Source organism: Humulus lupulus, chromosome 8 (genome assembly GCF_963169125.1).
Source record: "Humulus lupulus chromosome 8, drHumLupu1.1, whole genome shotgun sequence".
NCBI classification, from domain to species: Eukaryota; Viridiplantae; Streptophyta; class Magnoliopsida; order Rosales; family Cannabaceae; genus Humulus; species Humulus lupulus.
Genome location: NC_084800.1, coordinates 161,522,344 through 161,536,659, shown reverse-complemented (window position 1 = coordinate 161,536,659; position 14,316 = coordinate 161,522,344). Strand labels below are relative to the sequence as shown.

The window sequence follows — 14,316 nt, the reverse complement described above, 5'->3', positions numbered from 1 at the left end:
GGCATTCGATTTCTTCTTGGGATCAATTATCTAGAGATTTCAAGAAGCAATTCAGAGCCATGATTGGAATTAGGCTCGAGGTGTCTGCCTTGACCAATGTCCGACAGCAGCCGAATGAAACATTGAAAAGTTACCTTACAAGGTTCAATTTGGAAGTCGCCCAAGCTCGTGACGTAGATGACAGTGGCCATTTAATGGCTGTCCGAGCTGGGGTAATGCCTGGAAGCCCTCTCTGGGAAGATATGCAGAGGAAACCCGTGAGGTCGTTAACTAAGTTCAATCGACAAGCTCAGAGGTTTGTTAATGTAGAGGAGGCGAGGTCAGCATTGAATATGGCCTCTCATATCGTAACTACAACAACAAACATAAACTCTGCCTCGACCTCGGCGGATCCTACGGCCTCAAAACCCCCTGTTGATAACCCTTCTAAAAGAAAGAAGAATGAGGGGAATAATCCTGAGGCGGAAGGGGGAAAGAAGAAGAAAGAGGAAAGGTATTTCTTCGTGTACAAAGTGTATTCCGAGCTCAATGAGTCTTGGGAGAATATCTACCTGGATAATGAAAACCAGGTCCCTTTCCGGTGTCCGGACCCCATGAGAAACCAAAAAGCGAAGAAAGACTCCAGCAAATACTGCAGATTCCATAGAGATATCAGACATACAACCGATGAATGCAGGCAACTGAAGGGTGAGATTGAAGGCCTGATCTCGAGAGGGTATTTCAGGCAATATGTAATTAAGAACCAAAACCCCAATCATGCTTCTACTAGCCAGAGGGCTGCTGCAGCACCGCCTGCCCAAAACAGTAACTCCCGAACAAGGGAGGACAAGCAGCCCCCTCCAATTGATGGAGAAGATGTCGTAACCGTCTCGGGGGGACCTCATATTGTAGGATCGGGAATGAGCTAAAAACTGGTGATTGGTCCCCTTACGAACCTGAACCTGAACCTAGAGCTCTGAAACACCAGAGGGTTGAATCTCAACCTATAACTTTTACTAAGGACGACGTGTCTCATGTGCAGTTTCCTCACAACGACCCGCTGGTCATCACCCTTCAGCTCGCGAACAAGAGGGTTCACCGAGTCCTGGTTGATAACAGGAGCTCAGTAAATATCCTCTATAGGGCCACCTTAGAAAAGATGGGACTCACGCTTCGTGACCTAAAGGCCTGTGCAACGACATTATACAACTTTTCAGGAGAAGGGATTGCCTGCATAGGATCCATCGAACTCCCTGTAACCTTGGGAGACTACCCAGTCTCGACAACCAAGATGATGGAATTCGTGGTAGTGGATCTACCATCGGCCTACAATGTACTGCTCAGGAGACCCACCCTAGTAGGGCTGGGGGCAGTTTCGTCTGTAAGGCACTTGGCCATCAAGTTCCCGACTTCTAGTGGCATCGGGACACTGAAAGGAGACCAGCTCGCAGGGAGGGAATGATATAGCATTTCCATTAGAGGAAAGAAACAAACAAGTGCACAAACACTTGTCATAATTCAGAATAAGGATGGTACAGTCTTCGAGATAAATGAAGAAATTGATCCGAGAATAGAGGAAAGAGCTGACCTCGAGCCATTAGAAGAGTTCGAAGAGGTCAAGCTTGAAGAAGTAGACCCCCCGAAGACAGTGACAGTAGGGAAAAACCTTCCAGAAGAAACGAAATAGCAATTAATTTGCTTTTTGAAAAAGAACCAGGATGTTTTCGCATGGTCACATTTGGACATGGTAGGGATAAATCCGAATGTGGTAAGCCATGCTATAAATATTAACAAGAGCTTCCCCTCGAAGCAGCAAAAGCGAAGACTCCTGGACAACGACAGGAAGAAGGCTCTAAAGGAAGAGGTCGAGAGGTTGAAGGCAAACTGATTCATACGGGATGCCTTCTACCTCGATTGGGTCGCCAACCCGGTGCTGGTTCTGAAACCTAATGGGACATGGCAAACCTGTATTGATTACTTAGACCTCAATAAGGCTTGTCCTAAGGACTGCTTCCCCTACCTCGGATCGACCAGCTCGTAGATGCCACAACTGGGCATGGACTTTTGTCGTTCATGGACGCTTATTCTGGATATAACCAGATTGCCATGCACACCCCAGACCAAGAGCATATGAGTTTTGTGACAGACAAAGGACTATATTGCTACAATGTCATGCCGTTCGAACTCAAGAATGCTGGAGCCACTTACCAATGGCTCGTAAACATAATGTTCTCCGAACAGATAGGTAATAACATGGAAGTTTATGTTGATGATATGTTAGTTAAATATAAACATAACAATAACCATGTGGACGACCTTGAAGAGTGCTTTGCCGTGTTACAGAGGTACGACATGAAGCTCAACCCCCAGAAGTGCTCTTTTGAAGTGTCGTCAGGGAAGTTCCTAGGTTTCATTGTGAATGCCCGGGGAATAGAAGCTAATCTAGACAAGATCGAGGCTTTAATTGATATGCCCTCACCTCGAAAGCATAAGGATGTCCAAAGTTTGACTGGACGGATGGTGTCGCTAAGTAGGTTTATCTCGAAATCTACAGACCGCTGTCTTCCGTTTTTCAACCTTTTGAGGGGAGGCAAAAAATTCGAGTGGACAGAAGAATGCGAGCTAGCTTTTTATGAGCTCAAGAAGCACCTTGCAGAGCCTCCCATCTTGTCAAAACCTATCACAGGAGAAGTTTTGTACCTATATCTCGCTATGATCGAGCACACCATTAGCACCGTGCTCGCCCGAGAAGAACAGAAGGTGCAAAAGCCAGTATACTATGTCAGCAAAAGATTACTGTGGGCAGAATCCAGATACCCCATAATGGAGAAGTTGGCTCTTAGCCTAATCCACTCATCTCGAAAGCTCCGACCTTACTTCCAGGCGCACCGCATCCATGTGCTGACTGATCAACCACTAAGACAAGTCTTATCCAAGCCAGAAGCCTCGGGCCGATTACTAAAATGGGCCGTTGAACTCAGAAAATTCGAGATCACCTACCTTCCGAGGACAACCATAAGGGACAGGCTTGGCAGACTTCATAGTGGAATGCACTGGAATGATTAACAATGAAGTTATAACCCCAGCCTGTGAGTTGTGGAAACTTTATGTTGATGGGTCTTCCAATAAAAATGGGTCGGGGGAAAAAATAATACTGATCACCCCAACAGGAAGTTGATTTCACTCCGCTTTGAGATTTGGCTTTGAAGCGTCAAATAACGAGACTGAATATGAAGCTCTACTGGCAGGACTTCGAATAGCCAAGGAACTCAAGGCTAGGGCGATACATTGCTACAGTGACTCCCAGTTGGAGGTCAACCAGGTCTTAGGGGAAAACCAGGCTCGTGGGATGAGAATGGCTGCATATTTAGAAAAAGCAAAGGCAGCACTCGAGCATTTCAAATTTTACACAATAGAATAGGTTCCCCGAGAACAAAATTTGAATGCAGACGCCTTAGCCAGGCTCACCACATCCACCAAGGTCGACGAGCTGCATGTCGTGCCGATCGAACATTTATCGACACCCAGTATAAGCGAGCCTGAACAGGAAGATGTTTGCATGATAAACTCTGAGCCGACCTGGATGACCCCGATAATTGAGTACCTTGAAGCCGGCATTCTCCCAGAAGAACAGACCAAGGCTCGAAAACTGATGTATCAGATTCCCAGGTACACCATTGTGGATGGAAGGCTATATAGAAGAGGATATTATATGCCATTGCTCCGATGTGTGACTCCACCCGAGGCTAAGAAGATCATAGAAGAGATTCATGAAGGATTCTGTGGAGACCACACTGGGGGGCATAACCTATCCAAGAAAATCATACGCCAAGGGTACTTCTGGCCTACCATCAAAGCAGATTCGTTTGATTACGTCAAGAAATGCAATAAGTATCAATGGTTCGCCACAATCCCTCAAGCTCCACCTTCTGAGCTAACTATGATGACCTCCCCATGGCCATTTACGGTCTGGGGAATCGACCTCATAGGCTCATTGCCAACTGGCAAAGGCGGAGTCAAGTACGTAGTAGTCACAGTAGATTACTTCACGAAGTTGACCGAGGCTGAACCTCTGGCAACAATTACCTCGAAAGAAGTCTTGGACTTCATGGTAAAGAACATCATCTGCCGATAGGGGATGCCAAGGAAGATAGTGTCAGATAACAGTACTTAATTTGATAGTGACTTGCTTACCAGCTTTTGCGAGAAAAATGAGATATTAAAAAGCTTCTCCTTCATGGCCCATCCCCAAGCGAATGGCCAAGCCGAGTTTGTAAATAAAACCCTGAAGAGTTCTCTGAAGAAAAAGTTGGGAGAAGCTAAAGGGAAATGGCCCGAAGAATTGCCCCAAGTTTTGTGGGCACATCGAACCAAACCCCGTACTTCAACGGGATACACCCCTTTTTCTCTGACATATGGATGTGAGGCTATGCTGCCAATTGAGGTCAAAATATCCACTATTCGAACCCACGCTTATGACCAAGCCTCGAACCAATCCCAGCTCGAAGTAAGTCTGGACCTAATTGAAGAAAAAAGGGACGAGGCTCAACTAAAAAATGCTGCATACCAACAACGAGCTACCCAGTATTTCATTAAAAGGGTTCGAGATAGAAAATTCAGTGTGGGAGATTTGGTGCTGAGGTGTGTGTTCTTGGCAACACGGGACCCAACTGCTGGCATGCTCGGGCCTAATTGGGAATGACCTTATCAGATCGAATCAGTTATCCAACCTGGCATCTACAAATTGGCAAGATTGAATGGGGATTTGGTACCACAAGCATGGAATGGCGAACATCTGTGACCTTACTATCAATAGTGCAGGAACAATGACACCTGTAACCATGCTTGTTTACCTTTGCTATGTTTCTGTTAATAAATTGTTCAATTAAGAATAAACTTCGTTTTCATTTCGAATATGCTGTATTTTTTTTTTTTGCAAACTCTCTTGATTTAATAACCTACGGTCACACTCATAGGATATTAAGGGGGCATTAATGATATATATACCGTTAGCTTGAAAAAATAAAATAGCATATACGAAAAGAATAAAAGTGTTTGGATATAACCAAATACGCGAGCTAAGATAATTTGGACATAACCAAATTATTAAAAATAAAAGTGCTTGGATATAACCAAATACGCTAGCTAAGATAGTTTGGACATAACCAAATTATTAAAAATAAAAGTGCTTGGATATAACCAAATACGCGAGCTAAGATAGTTTGGACATAACCAAATTATTAAAAATAAAAGTGTTTGGATATAACCAAATACGCGAGCTAAGATAGTTTGGACATAACCAAATTATCAAAAATAAAAGTGTTTGGATATAACCAAATACACGAGCTAAGATAATTTGGACATAACCAAATTATTAAGAATATAAGTGTATGGATTACAAGCCAAACACAACCTAAATAAGTTTGGAACAAACCAGCTCAAACTAATCGACAGTAAGTTGGAACATAACCTACTTCAAGCTAAGTCGAGATTGAGGCTGGAATATCTTGCAAAAAGATAGTTTTGACCTCATAACCTTGGGGAGCTACCCAAGGATGAGGGAAAGTGACTAAAAAAGCAAGATATAACTAAACCACCTACGTTACACGCCATATAAGTACCTTCGGGTGCATGGTAAAAGTAACTTTCGACCTTGACAAATAACGAGATCGGACACGAATATGTCAAGTAAACTATGCATGAATACATCGAAGCTTGAGCTTAAAATCCACCACATGTTTGTATGAATAAAAAGACATAAGGACACTTAATACGAATTGCTTGAAATATTTCGACTTAAGAAATAAAAAGCAAAAATATTATAGTAAAGTCAAACACGAATATCATAAATAAAAGAAAAAATAGCTCTTAAACGAGCTATAAATTGTCTTGGACCCAGGGGCCTAAAAAACAGAGTATAAAAGCTATTAAAAAAGATTTAAAGGGACACAACCCCATGTAGAGACTTAGGAGGGAGGAGCATCCTCCTTAGCCTTCTCAACATCCTCATTGGCTCTCTCTGCCTCGTCCCGAGCAGCATCCTCCGCGTCTAGCTGAGCCTGCCACTTGGCCATGAATTCTGCCTCGAAAGAGCCTAGGAAGCTGGTATCGAGATCAGCAATACTGGCCCAGATCCTATACATGGCCAGGTCGACCACCCGATCCTTTTTCTCCTTAAACTCTGCAAGGAGACGAGCCTTTTCGCCCTCCATTATCTCAAAAGTGGCCGCCTTCTCCTCCTCAAGATTGGCATTGATCCTCTCAAGCTCCGCGAGCTGAGCATTCACCTTCTAGAGCTTGGCTGTCTTGGCCTTTATTTGTTCAACTTCAGCCTCCATCTTTGCCTTTGCGGCCTTGAGCTCGTCAGTAAGCTTGAGCTGGAGATCCTTCGATTCCTGGGCATAGGACTTGCTCGAATGGACCTCATTATTCAACTTATAATTAAGCTGAGTAGAGACAGCAAGAGCCTGACATACAAATAAATCAAATTAGAACATACACCAAGTACAAGTACAACTAATAATAAGATGAGGGAAGTTACCGCAGCAGTGAGCTTGACACTCTTATTGTAAAGTGTGTTGCTGTCTCGAGCACTGTTCAAAAACTGCCACTGACGAGCGTCAAAGCCGCTAAAGCTCTGGCCTACCTGGGACAGAATGTCCGAACCAAGTATAGCCCCATGGGGCCCGACAACATTGTCGACTGCATACTCATCAGAAATCGACAACAAGTGTGTTTTGGAAGCCGAGGGCTTTTTCAGAGGTGGGCCGAGCGTGGAGTAAACCGTGATCGGAGGAGGCAAGGGAGGAACGACCGTAGTGGACGTTTTGAGCCGAGGAGTCGGATCCACAGCTGGGCTCGTAACAGTCGGAGCTGGTGGAGGAGTCTTCTTAGTCCTCTTAAGGACCTTGGCGGGTTGGTCTGACTTTCGCGAGCCCCTCGGGCGCTTACTCCTCTGGGCCCCCTCGCCACTGGCGAGCACAATGTCAAGGTCAGAGTCCATAGCACTTGCACAATTACACCACATTATAAGATATTCTAAGACAAAAGAGTTAGCATGATGCAGACACGCAAGGAATAAAAAGACAAGTAGAGAGAAACCTAATTGGAACTCTCCCCCGAGCTCGTGCTCGGCGACCACGTAATTCCCCCATCTTCAGAGGAGGTGGGGGGAGTACCTTCCCTATACGTGGAAGTCAACCTCGAAAGGTCTCTATATTCATTTGTCCCGTATTGAACGACTATTCCGTTCCATACCTCGTTCAGACTATACATAGTGTCATACTTCCCGATCCAACTATCGAACCTATGAACCCTCTCATCTACCTAGGACCATACATAAAAATGGTCCCTATCATCCTTACACAAGACTAATCTGTCGGGCTTATGTTTAATTAGTGAAGGAGACCATAAGTCCGAGCTAAGGATGACCATACCTCTGTCGCTCGAGCTCGAGGCCTCGTCATTTGCTTCATTCCCCGATTGCGGACTCCTGCGACGCTGAACTGGGGATTTTTGCTTAGCACTTCACCTCGGAGGAAGGCTGCCAGTTGGGAGAGGCACAAACTCCCACTTGGTATATTTTTTGTTGGACTAGTCGAACGTGGACTGATCCTTCTCTAGGAGGCCGCAGACTCGAAGCATATCTTCATGAAGAAGATAGGAAAGGGAGCGCCTGCCGTAGGGAAGTTGGAGCAAAGCCTCCTTATGCTCTTTCATCTCCTTGGTGGGAGTGGGTCGACAGTAGTTGGCTGGAAAAATGAACATATTATGACTAATGCAAGCCTAAACAAAAATTCGAGCACAAAAAGAAGAAATTTTTTAGGTACTTATGGACTCGCCTGAACGAGTAGTGTCTGGAAGGAGCCAGGCCATCCGTCCAAAAGAAAGCCTTCTTGAAATCTGGAGGATGGTTGGGTAGATCCTCAAAGATTTTCTTCTCCTTGAGATAGCTTGAAAGGTAATAGAAGTCGTCTCCTCCCCGAGCTCAGGAGGGATTGCTTTTTAAACAAAAGAGATACAGAATCTCCTTTAGTGAAGGTCCTTCCCACTTTAGCGTGGTAAAGCGACCTCAGGGCAGACAAAACCCTGTAAGAATTGGTGTTGAGCTGGAAAGGGGAGAGCCCAAGGAAGTCCAAGAAGTTCTTGAAAAAGGACTTTAAGGGCAGTAAAGCCTCTGCCCTCATGTGTTCCTGGCTCCAGGCCGCGTACTTCAGCTTGTTGTCAGGGTTCCCATCTCCTGGGGTACGAAAACTTCGCTCGTGGGATGTCGGAGGTCGACACCTCATGGAGCTCGATAATCGAATGTTGTGGAGGGCCAAGATGTCGAAGATCTGCCCTAATGAAGAAATCAAGCTCCAGTAGTGCTCGATCTCGAAGAATTCTCTCTTCGAGGTGGGAATGGAGGTTGACTGCGAGGTAGAAGGGAGGTTCGACGGTTCTCCCATCAGTGAAAATTGAAGGTCCCCCGGCTTAAAGGCGATTATTATTCTAAGAGTGGGATCGAGGGGGATTGGTCTGGGCTCGGGGTCTGGATCTGGGTATATGGCATCCCTAAGTCTCTTCCTTTTCCTCTCCTCGACCTCGTTGATTTGACGTCGAAATTGATCTCGGGTATCTTCTTTCTCACGCCTTAGTTGATGCTCCTGAATCAGATGCTGGTTCTGGGTGAAAGGCAACTCTAGGCTCGGAGCCTTCGGTGAGTAAGGAATTTCGAGCTTTGAACCCCACCGCTTTCTTGAGTTTTGTGACATCTAGCAAGAGAGCAAAAGAGTGAGGGCTAGGCAAACAAGAAAGTAAGAATGAAAATCAAGATGATCTAAGCTCAAATGATCGAGGCTACAAGGCAAACTCGGTCCAAAGGACGAGGCCAGTCTCGGAGCGTGTATTCCATGAAAAGAAAGGAAGGTGGATTTATTTTTGAAGATCCCAATATTTCAGGGAAAAAAGTTGGCAGTTACTCAAAAAGTGATATTTTTGGGAAACGTACAATTTATAAAACCCTAATTTTGTACCCAATATCTTGGTGTACAAGATATGTCATCCGAAATTCAAAAACTCAGTAAAAGAACCATGTTTGGGTCTTGTACGCATGATCTGGGTTTGGAACCCGTGATATTAGAACTTAAGACTAGTATTTATCAGCCATAACACTCTAGTGTGCAAAACTAGTGAGTGAACCAACATTGCAACAATATAAACATGCATGAAAACAATGTATATACACGGGCATACGAAGCTATGAACAGATACTAACACAATGCAGTCGGTGAAAATAGAGAGATTGATGACCGAATAAGCGGTTGCAAAAATGATCTCACGGAGTCGAAGAGGCCAACATTGCTTTGTCTTCTTGGCTTGGAGAACATGCAAGAACTGGGAAAAAATTTCTGGGTTGTTCTTCTTTTGTCTTTCTGAAAGCTTGAACATGAAAGTAAAGTGGGAAAGACGAGTGGAGACATATTTATAGACCCATGGGAATGTAAAAAAGCCAAATTAATCTGGGCCATTGGCCAGATTCCGTATCAGATTCGACGGTCAGGGACCTGTGAAATGATAGTACCATAAAGATTGGCAGGCGAACGAACGTGGTCAGGGTTCCAAGGCACTCAAGTGCTTAGATTGGTCAATGCCCGGCTGACGCGTTTCCATACTCGAGTGTATTTGATGGTACATTTTTCAAGAGGAGCAGTTCAAAAGTTTCCTTCTCATAAGATTCGAACTGATACTTTTGAGGGGGCAAAATGTTACACCCAGATTTTGAGATAAGAGGTTATGACCTCGAAAGCTGGGCTCGTCAAGTGTGAGCTCGAAAGGTATGAAAACATTGTATAGTCCAATTGTAAAATCTCTAAAGTAAAACTACGACCTCAAAGATGTGTAGCCTCGGGATATTTTCTGAGTTCGAATGGCACGACACTGGGATACATCTGTTACCGTTTGTCTTCTAGATAAAACAGGCCAAGCTTGGGAAGTGCAAGCTCGGGTGTGATAGCTTCGACAATATCTATCTACTCTGAGCATGTCCTGAAGTTGGGTGACAAATTCGTAACAGTTCCATAAGTCTTGATAGTCACAATGCTGATTGCTGATCTTGAAGACCTGATGAGTCACCTGGGATAGCCCGTTACGTGTGAATATATTTATTGTTGTGTAATCCTGATATTTAAGGGATACCATTTAGTCTGTTATCTGTTCCCGATTCTTATGGGACGTTTCCATGTATATAGGAGAAATTTCATTTAATGTCATTATTTGAATTGATATACAGAATATCTTCCCGAAATATGTGGGAACGAACTCTGTAACCTTCCCTATAAATAGAGGAGGAATGACCACGTGTAAAGGATCGATTTCTGATTGCTTGAGAGAAAGCTCTGGGTAATTCGTCTCTGAAGAATTTCCAGAAAACTCTGAGCCTTAATAACATAGACTCGTGGACTAGGCAGAATTAACTGCTGAACCACGTAAAAACCTTCTTGTTTTTCTTCATTATTCATTCTCTTCATAGTTCACATTGTTTAATTGCTCTACGATTTAAGTTGACGAAAAACGGTGTCAACAACCTTAAACAAGCAAAAGCAAATACTCTTCTTCATCTTCTTCAGTTCAGGAATCATGGGATTAGCCTCTGTCTCGCAGGTTTTCTCTCTCACCTGGGTTCTCTCTCTTTTTCTCGTGGGTTCTCTCTCTCGTGGGCTCTCTCTCTCCTAGGTTTTCTTATTTGGGGATTTATAAATTTCATAGCCATGGATTGATACTCGCAGGTTTTCTCTCTCATCTGGGTTCTCTCTCTCGTGGGCTCTCTCTCTCTTCTAGGTTTTCTTATTTTGGGATTTATCAATTTCATAGCCATGGATTGATAACCCAGGTATAAAAAAGGAGACCAGAGAAATTGTTTTAATTTCCCTCATTTAAATATTGATTAAAATGTTAGCTAGGGTTACTAGCTATGGCCTAAAGTTGACAAGAAAGTAATAAAACTAGTTAGTATAATCATTCATGTTTGATGAGATCATAGTAAGTAAATTGTGTACTCTTTTTTTGATTTAAATAAATTTAAATTACTGTTTGTGAAAGCTTTTTATTTAAGTTTCACGGACAATCAGCAATGATAGGAAGTAAGGAATAAACCCAAAACAATTATAATAATAAGTGTAGTGCATCTTTGTCTTTTGTTCTTCTCTTCGAAAACTATTCGTATCATTTCCAATGCAGATTGATGCATTTCCTTTAAATATTGACAATAATCATGATGAGCATCCTTTCATTATTGTTTCATTGCCTCTTAATAAATTAATGACTTTAAAAAGTCTCATAACTTTTTTTACTATTAATTTATTGAATACCACAATTGAAAGCCTAGGGACTCCTAGAAGGAGGTCGTAGTGATGATAATAAGCATTGATATTGATTTCAGTAATTGTGTCTGTTAATTTTATGGCAATGGCCATGGATTCCATCCTACAAAGGAAGATGGTGAGATGGTTCTAGTCATGTTAATTTATGTACAAATCTCAAACTTAACATACTCTCTCATTAACATAATGGATGGCTAAGATTGTTTTGACTATACTGTTAGAACTTTCATTTGTGTGTATGAATTATTAAAAATAAATGAAAAGTCTTTTTGTGAATCTCCTTAGTATTAGAAGTCTCACATTGATTATGAATACTTCTTTAGAAGTGTATTTAGAGTGGACACTGCCCCAAGAGAGGATACCCATTTTTGTAAAGGTGGGTGCCTGTGAGAATCCAACTGCTAAGTCCAGTTGGAATTAGTATATGCTTACATCTCATATTATCTTTCTCAAATTTCATTCACAGCATAATTTATTCTTTATATGGTAGCTAGTATATTGTATGTGCTAATTTTTTTCTTCTGGATTTGGCTTCTTTAGTCCTATTCCAGCATCAAAACTTTGGTCAGTGCAACCACACCACAAACATTTTAGATCAATATGATAGGCCACCTATACGCTTTATTTATAATAGGAGGCATCCTAAATAGCTCTGTGACTCATTCTTTAGGATTTAGCTGTCTATAGGTTATTAGTTAATTAGTCCAACTGCCACTGTATTACTGGACCGACTAACATTTTGGGGTTATCATGGAGATATCTATACAATAGGGAAATAAAATCATTGTAAGGGGGGAAAAACTAAGTTTGATTCTATTGGAGAGCTTCACCCTCTAAGATGGTGGAAATAGGAAGCCGGGGCCTCTCGAAGTTCTTCCAAATTGTAATTGTTTAATATCATCAATAAAGTGATTTTCTTGTGGGAGTTCGTTTATTGTGTGGAAATTCGGATAGATAAGTTCTTACCTAGAAAGAATCTATCAATTTGGTGCGGTGAGTTGCGAATATGGGGCCAAAGAAGGCAACTGAACGATCAGACAACGTGGAGGAAAAAATGGGAACCATGAAGATTGAACTTGCAGCAGTCAACGAATCAATATAGGAAATGGGAAGGCAGATGCAACAACAACTACATAAACAGTTTTAGAGTTTCTTGGAGATTTAAGAAAATTCAAGAAAAGGTCAAGAATCGGGAGAGCACTCAGAAAAAGGGTCAGGCATCAAAGATAATTCTGATCACCGAGATGAGGACCGCAGGGGCAATCCACTTGAGAACCAACGAGACAAACCCAAGGTGAGTGACACAAACTGTGGCTGATCTCAAGGGTCGAACCCTCATCGTCAAGAACAGCACCTGAAGAAACTCAAAATGCCAACATTTGATGGAGACAATCTCGACGAGTGGATCTTGCAGGCTGAGCAATACTTTTCTTGCTACAACTATAGTGAAATGGAAAAAATAGAAGCAACCTTTATCTCCTTCACCGGTGATGCCCTATTATGGTATTAGTATGAAATAAAAAAAAGGGCGATATTCAGTTGGGAAGAAGTGAAGAGACTCCTACTTAAACATTTTCGGGACACCCAATTAGGATCCACTTATGACTAATTCCTCTCCGTTAAACAAGAGGGCTCGATAGGGGAGTACACCAAGAATTTCATTCGGTTATCAGCACCCTTGGATAACATTACCCCTGTAGTTTAGCTGAGTACAAAACCCTCCTGGCTGAGAAGAATGGGTTCCTAGTAGGACTCAATGCCATAGAAACCCAACAACCCCACTTAGATATGGAACAACCCAAGTTTTTGTAGCCCACCATAGCCAAACATGCCCCCTATTTGTGGAACCAGATGGATTGCCTCCAACAAGACAACCTGAGCAAGCTATAACTCTTCTACCCATCACAAATCCCATAAGCGTGCGCCCCTACCATTATCCGCACTATCAAAAGATAGAAGTCGAAAGACTAATTCAAGACATGTTGGCCACCGACATTATACAGCTCAGTACTAGCCCATTTTAAAGTCCCGTGTTGCTAGTGAAGAAGAAATACGACTCTTGGAGGTTTTGCATCGACTATAGGGCACTCAACCGTGTGACAATACCAGATAAGTACCCTATTCCAGTCATAGATGAATTAAATGGTGTTGTATTCTTCTCTAAACTGGATTTAAAATCATGTTATCACCAAATTTTGTTCAAAAAAGAATATGTACACAAGACGGTATTTCGAACTCATGACGACCATTACGAATTCCTAGTCATGCCCTTTGGGTTGACCAATGCTCCAACCACCTTTCAATCACTAATGAATGATATTTTTCGGCCACTCCTACGGAAGTCGGTTCTAGTATTTTTTGATGACATTCTTGTGTACAGCAAGACCGAAGAAGACCATGTGCGACACCTAGACCAAGTCTTCACCATCCTAGCCACTCACAAGTTGTTCGTCAACAAGAAGAAATATGCCTTCGACCAGCGGAAAATTGCTTACTTAGGCCACATGATTTCTTTCCAAGGAGTGGCAGCCGATCCGTAAAAGATTCAAACAATGGTAGCGTGGCCAACTCCAACAACTTTGAAGCAACTAAGAGGTTTCCTTAGCCTTAGTGGTTATTATAGGAAATTCATGGCAAATTATGCGCAAATAGCTCAACCTTTCACATATCAATTATGAAAAGACCAATTTGGATGGACAACATCAGCTGAAGACGCCTTTCAAGCTCTCAAATCTGCCACGGTATCTGTTCCCATTCTCAAGCTACAGTTAAACAAGATGTATAAAGAGAAGTTAAAAACTAAACACTTAAGGATGTTTGGTTGAGGGTAATGGAATGGAAAATGATCAATTTTCATTTCACTCATTTGTTTGGTTGCATTTTAGACAATTGGAATATCATTTCAATGAAATAGTTTCTCCATCATTTTGGTGGAATGACTATTCCATTTGAAAATAGGAGGAAATACCATTCCAAT

The 14,316-nt window shown here is 42.6% G+C and overlaps 1 protein-coding gene across 11 annotated transcripts in view; it reads left to right on the top strand.

The window, feature by feature from the left end:
* Positions 1–14,316, top strand: part of LOC133798592 (uncharacterized) — a 41,341-nt gene that overhangs the window by 20,227 nt on the left and 6,798 nt on the right. For all 11 annotated transcript variants that reach the window (XM_062236970.1, XM_062236974.1, XM_062236969.1 and 8 more), the window contains exon 1: positions 1–14,316. This exon is cut by the window's left edge and continues 20,227 nt beyond it. In XM_062236970.1, coding sequence (XP_062092954.1) covers positions 1–908 — 908 coding nt within the window. In that variant the 3' untranslated portion in view covers positions 909–14,316.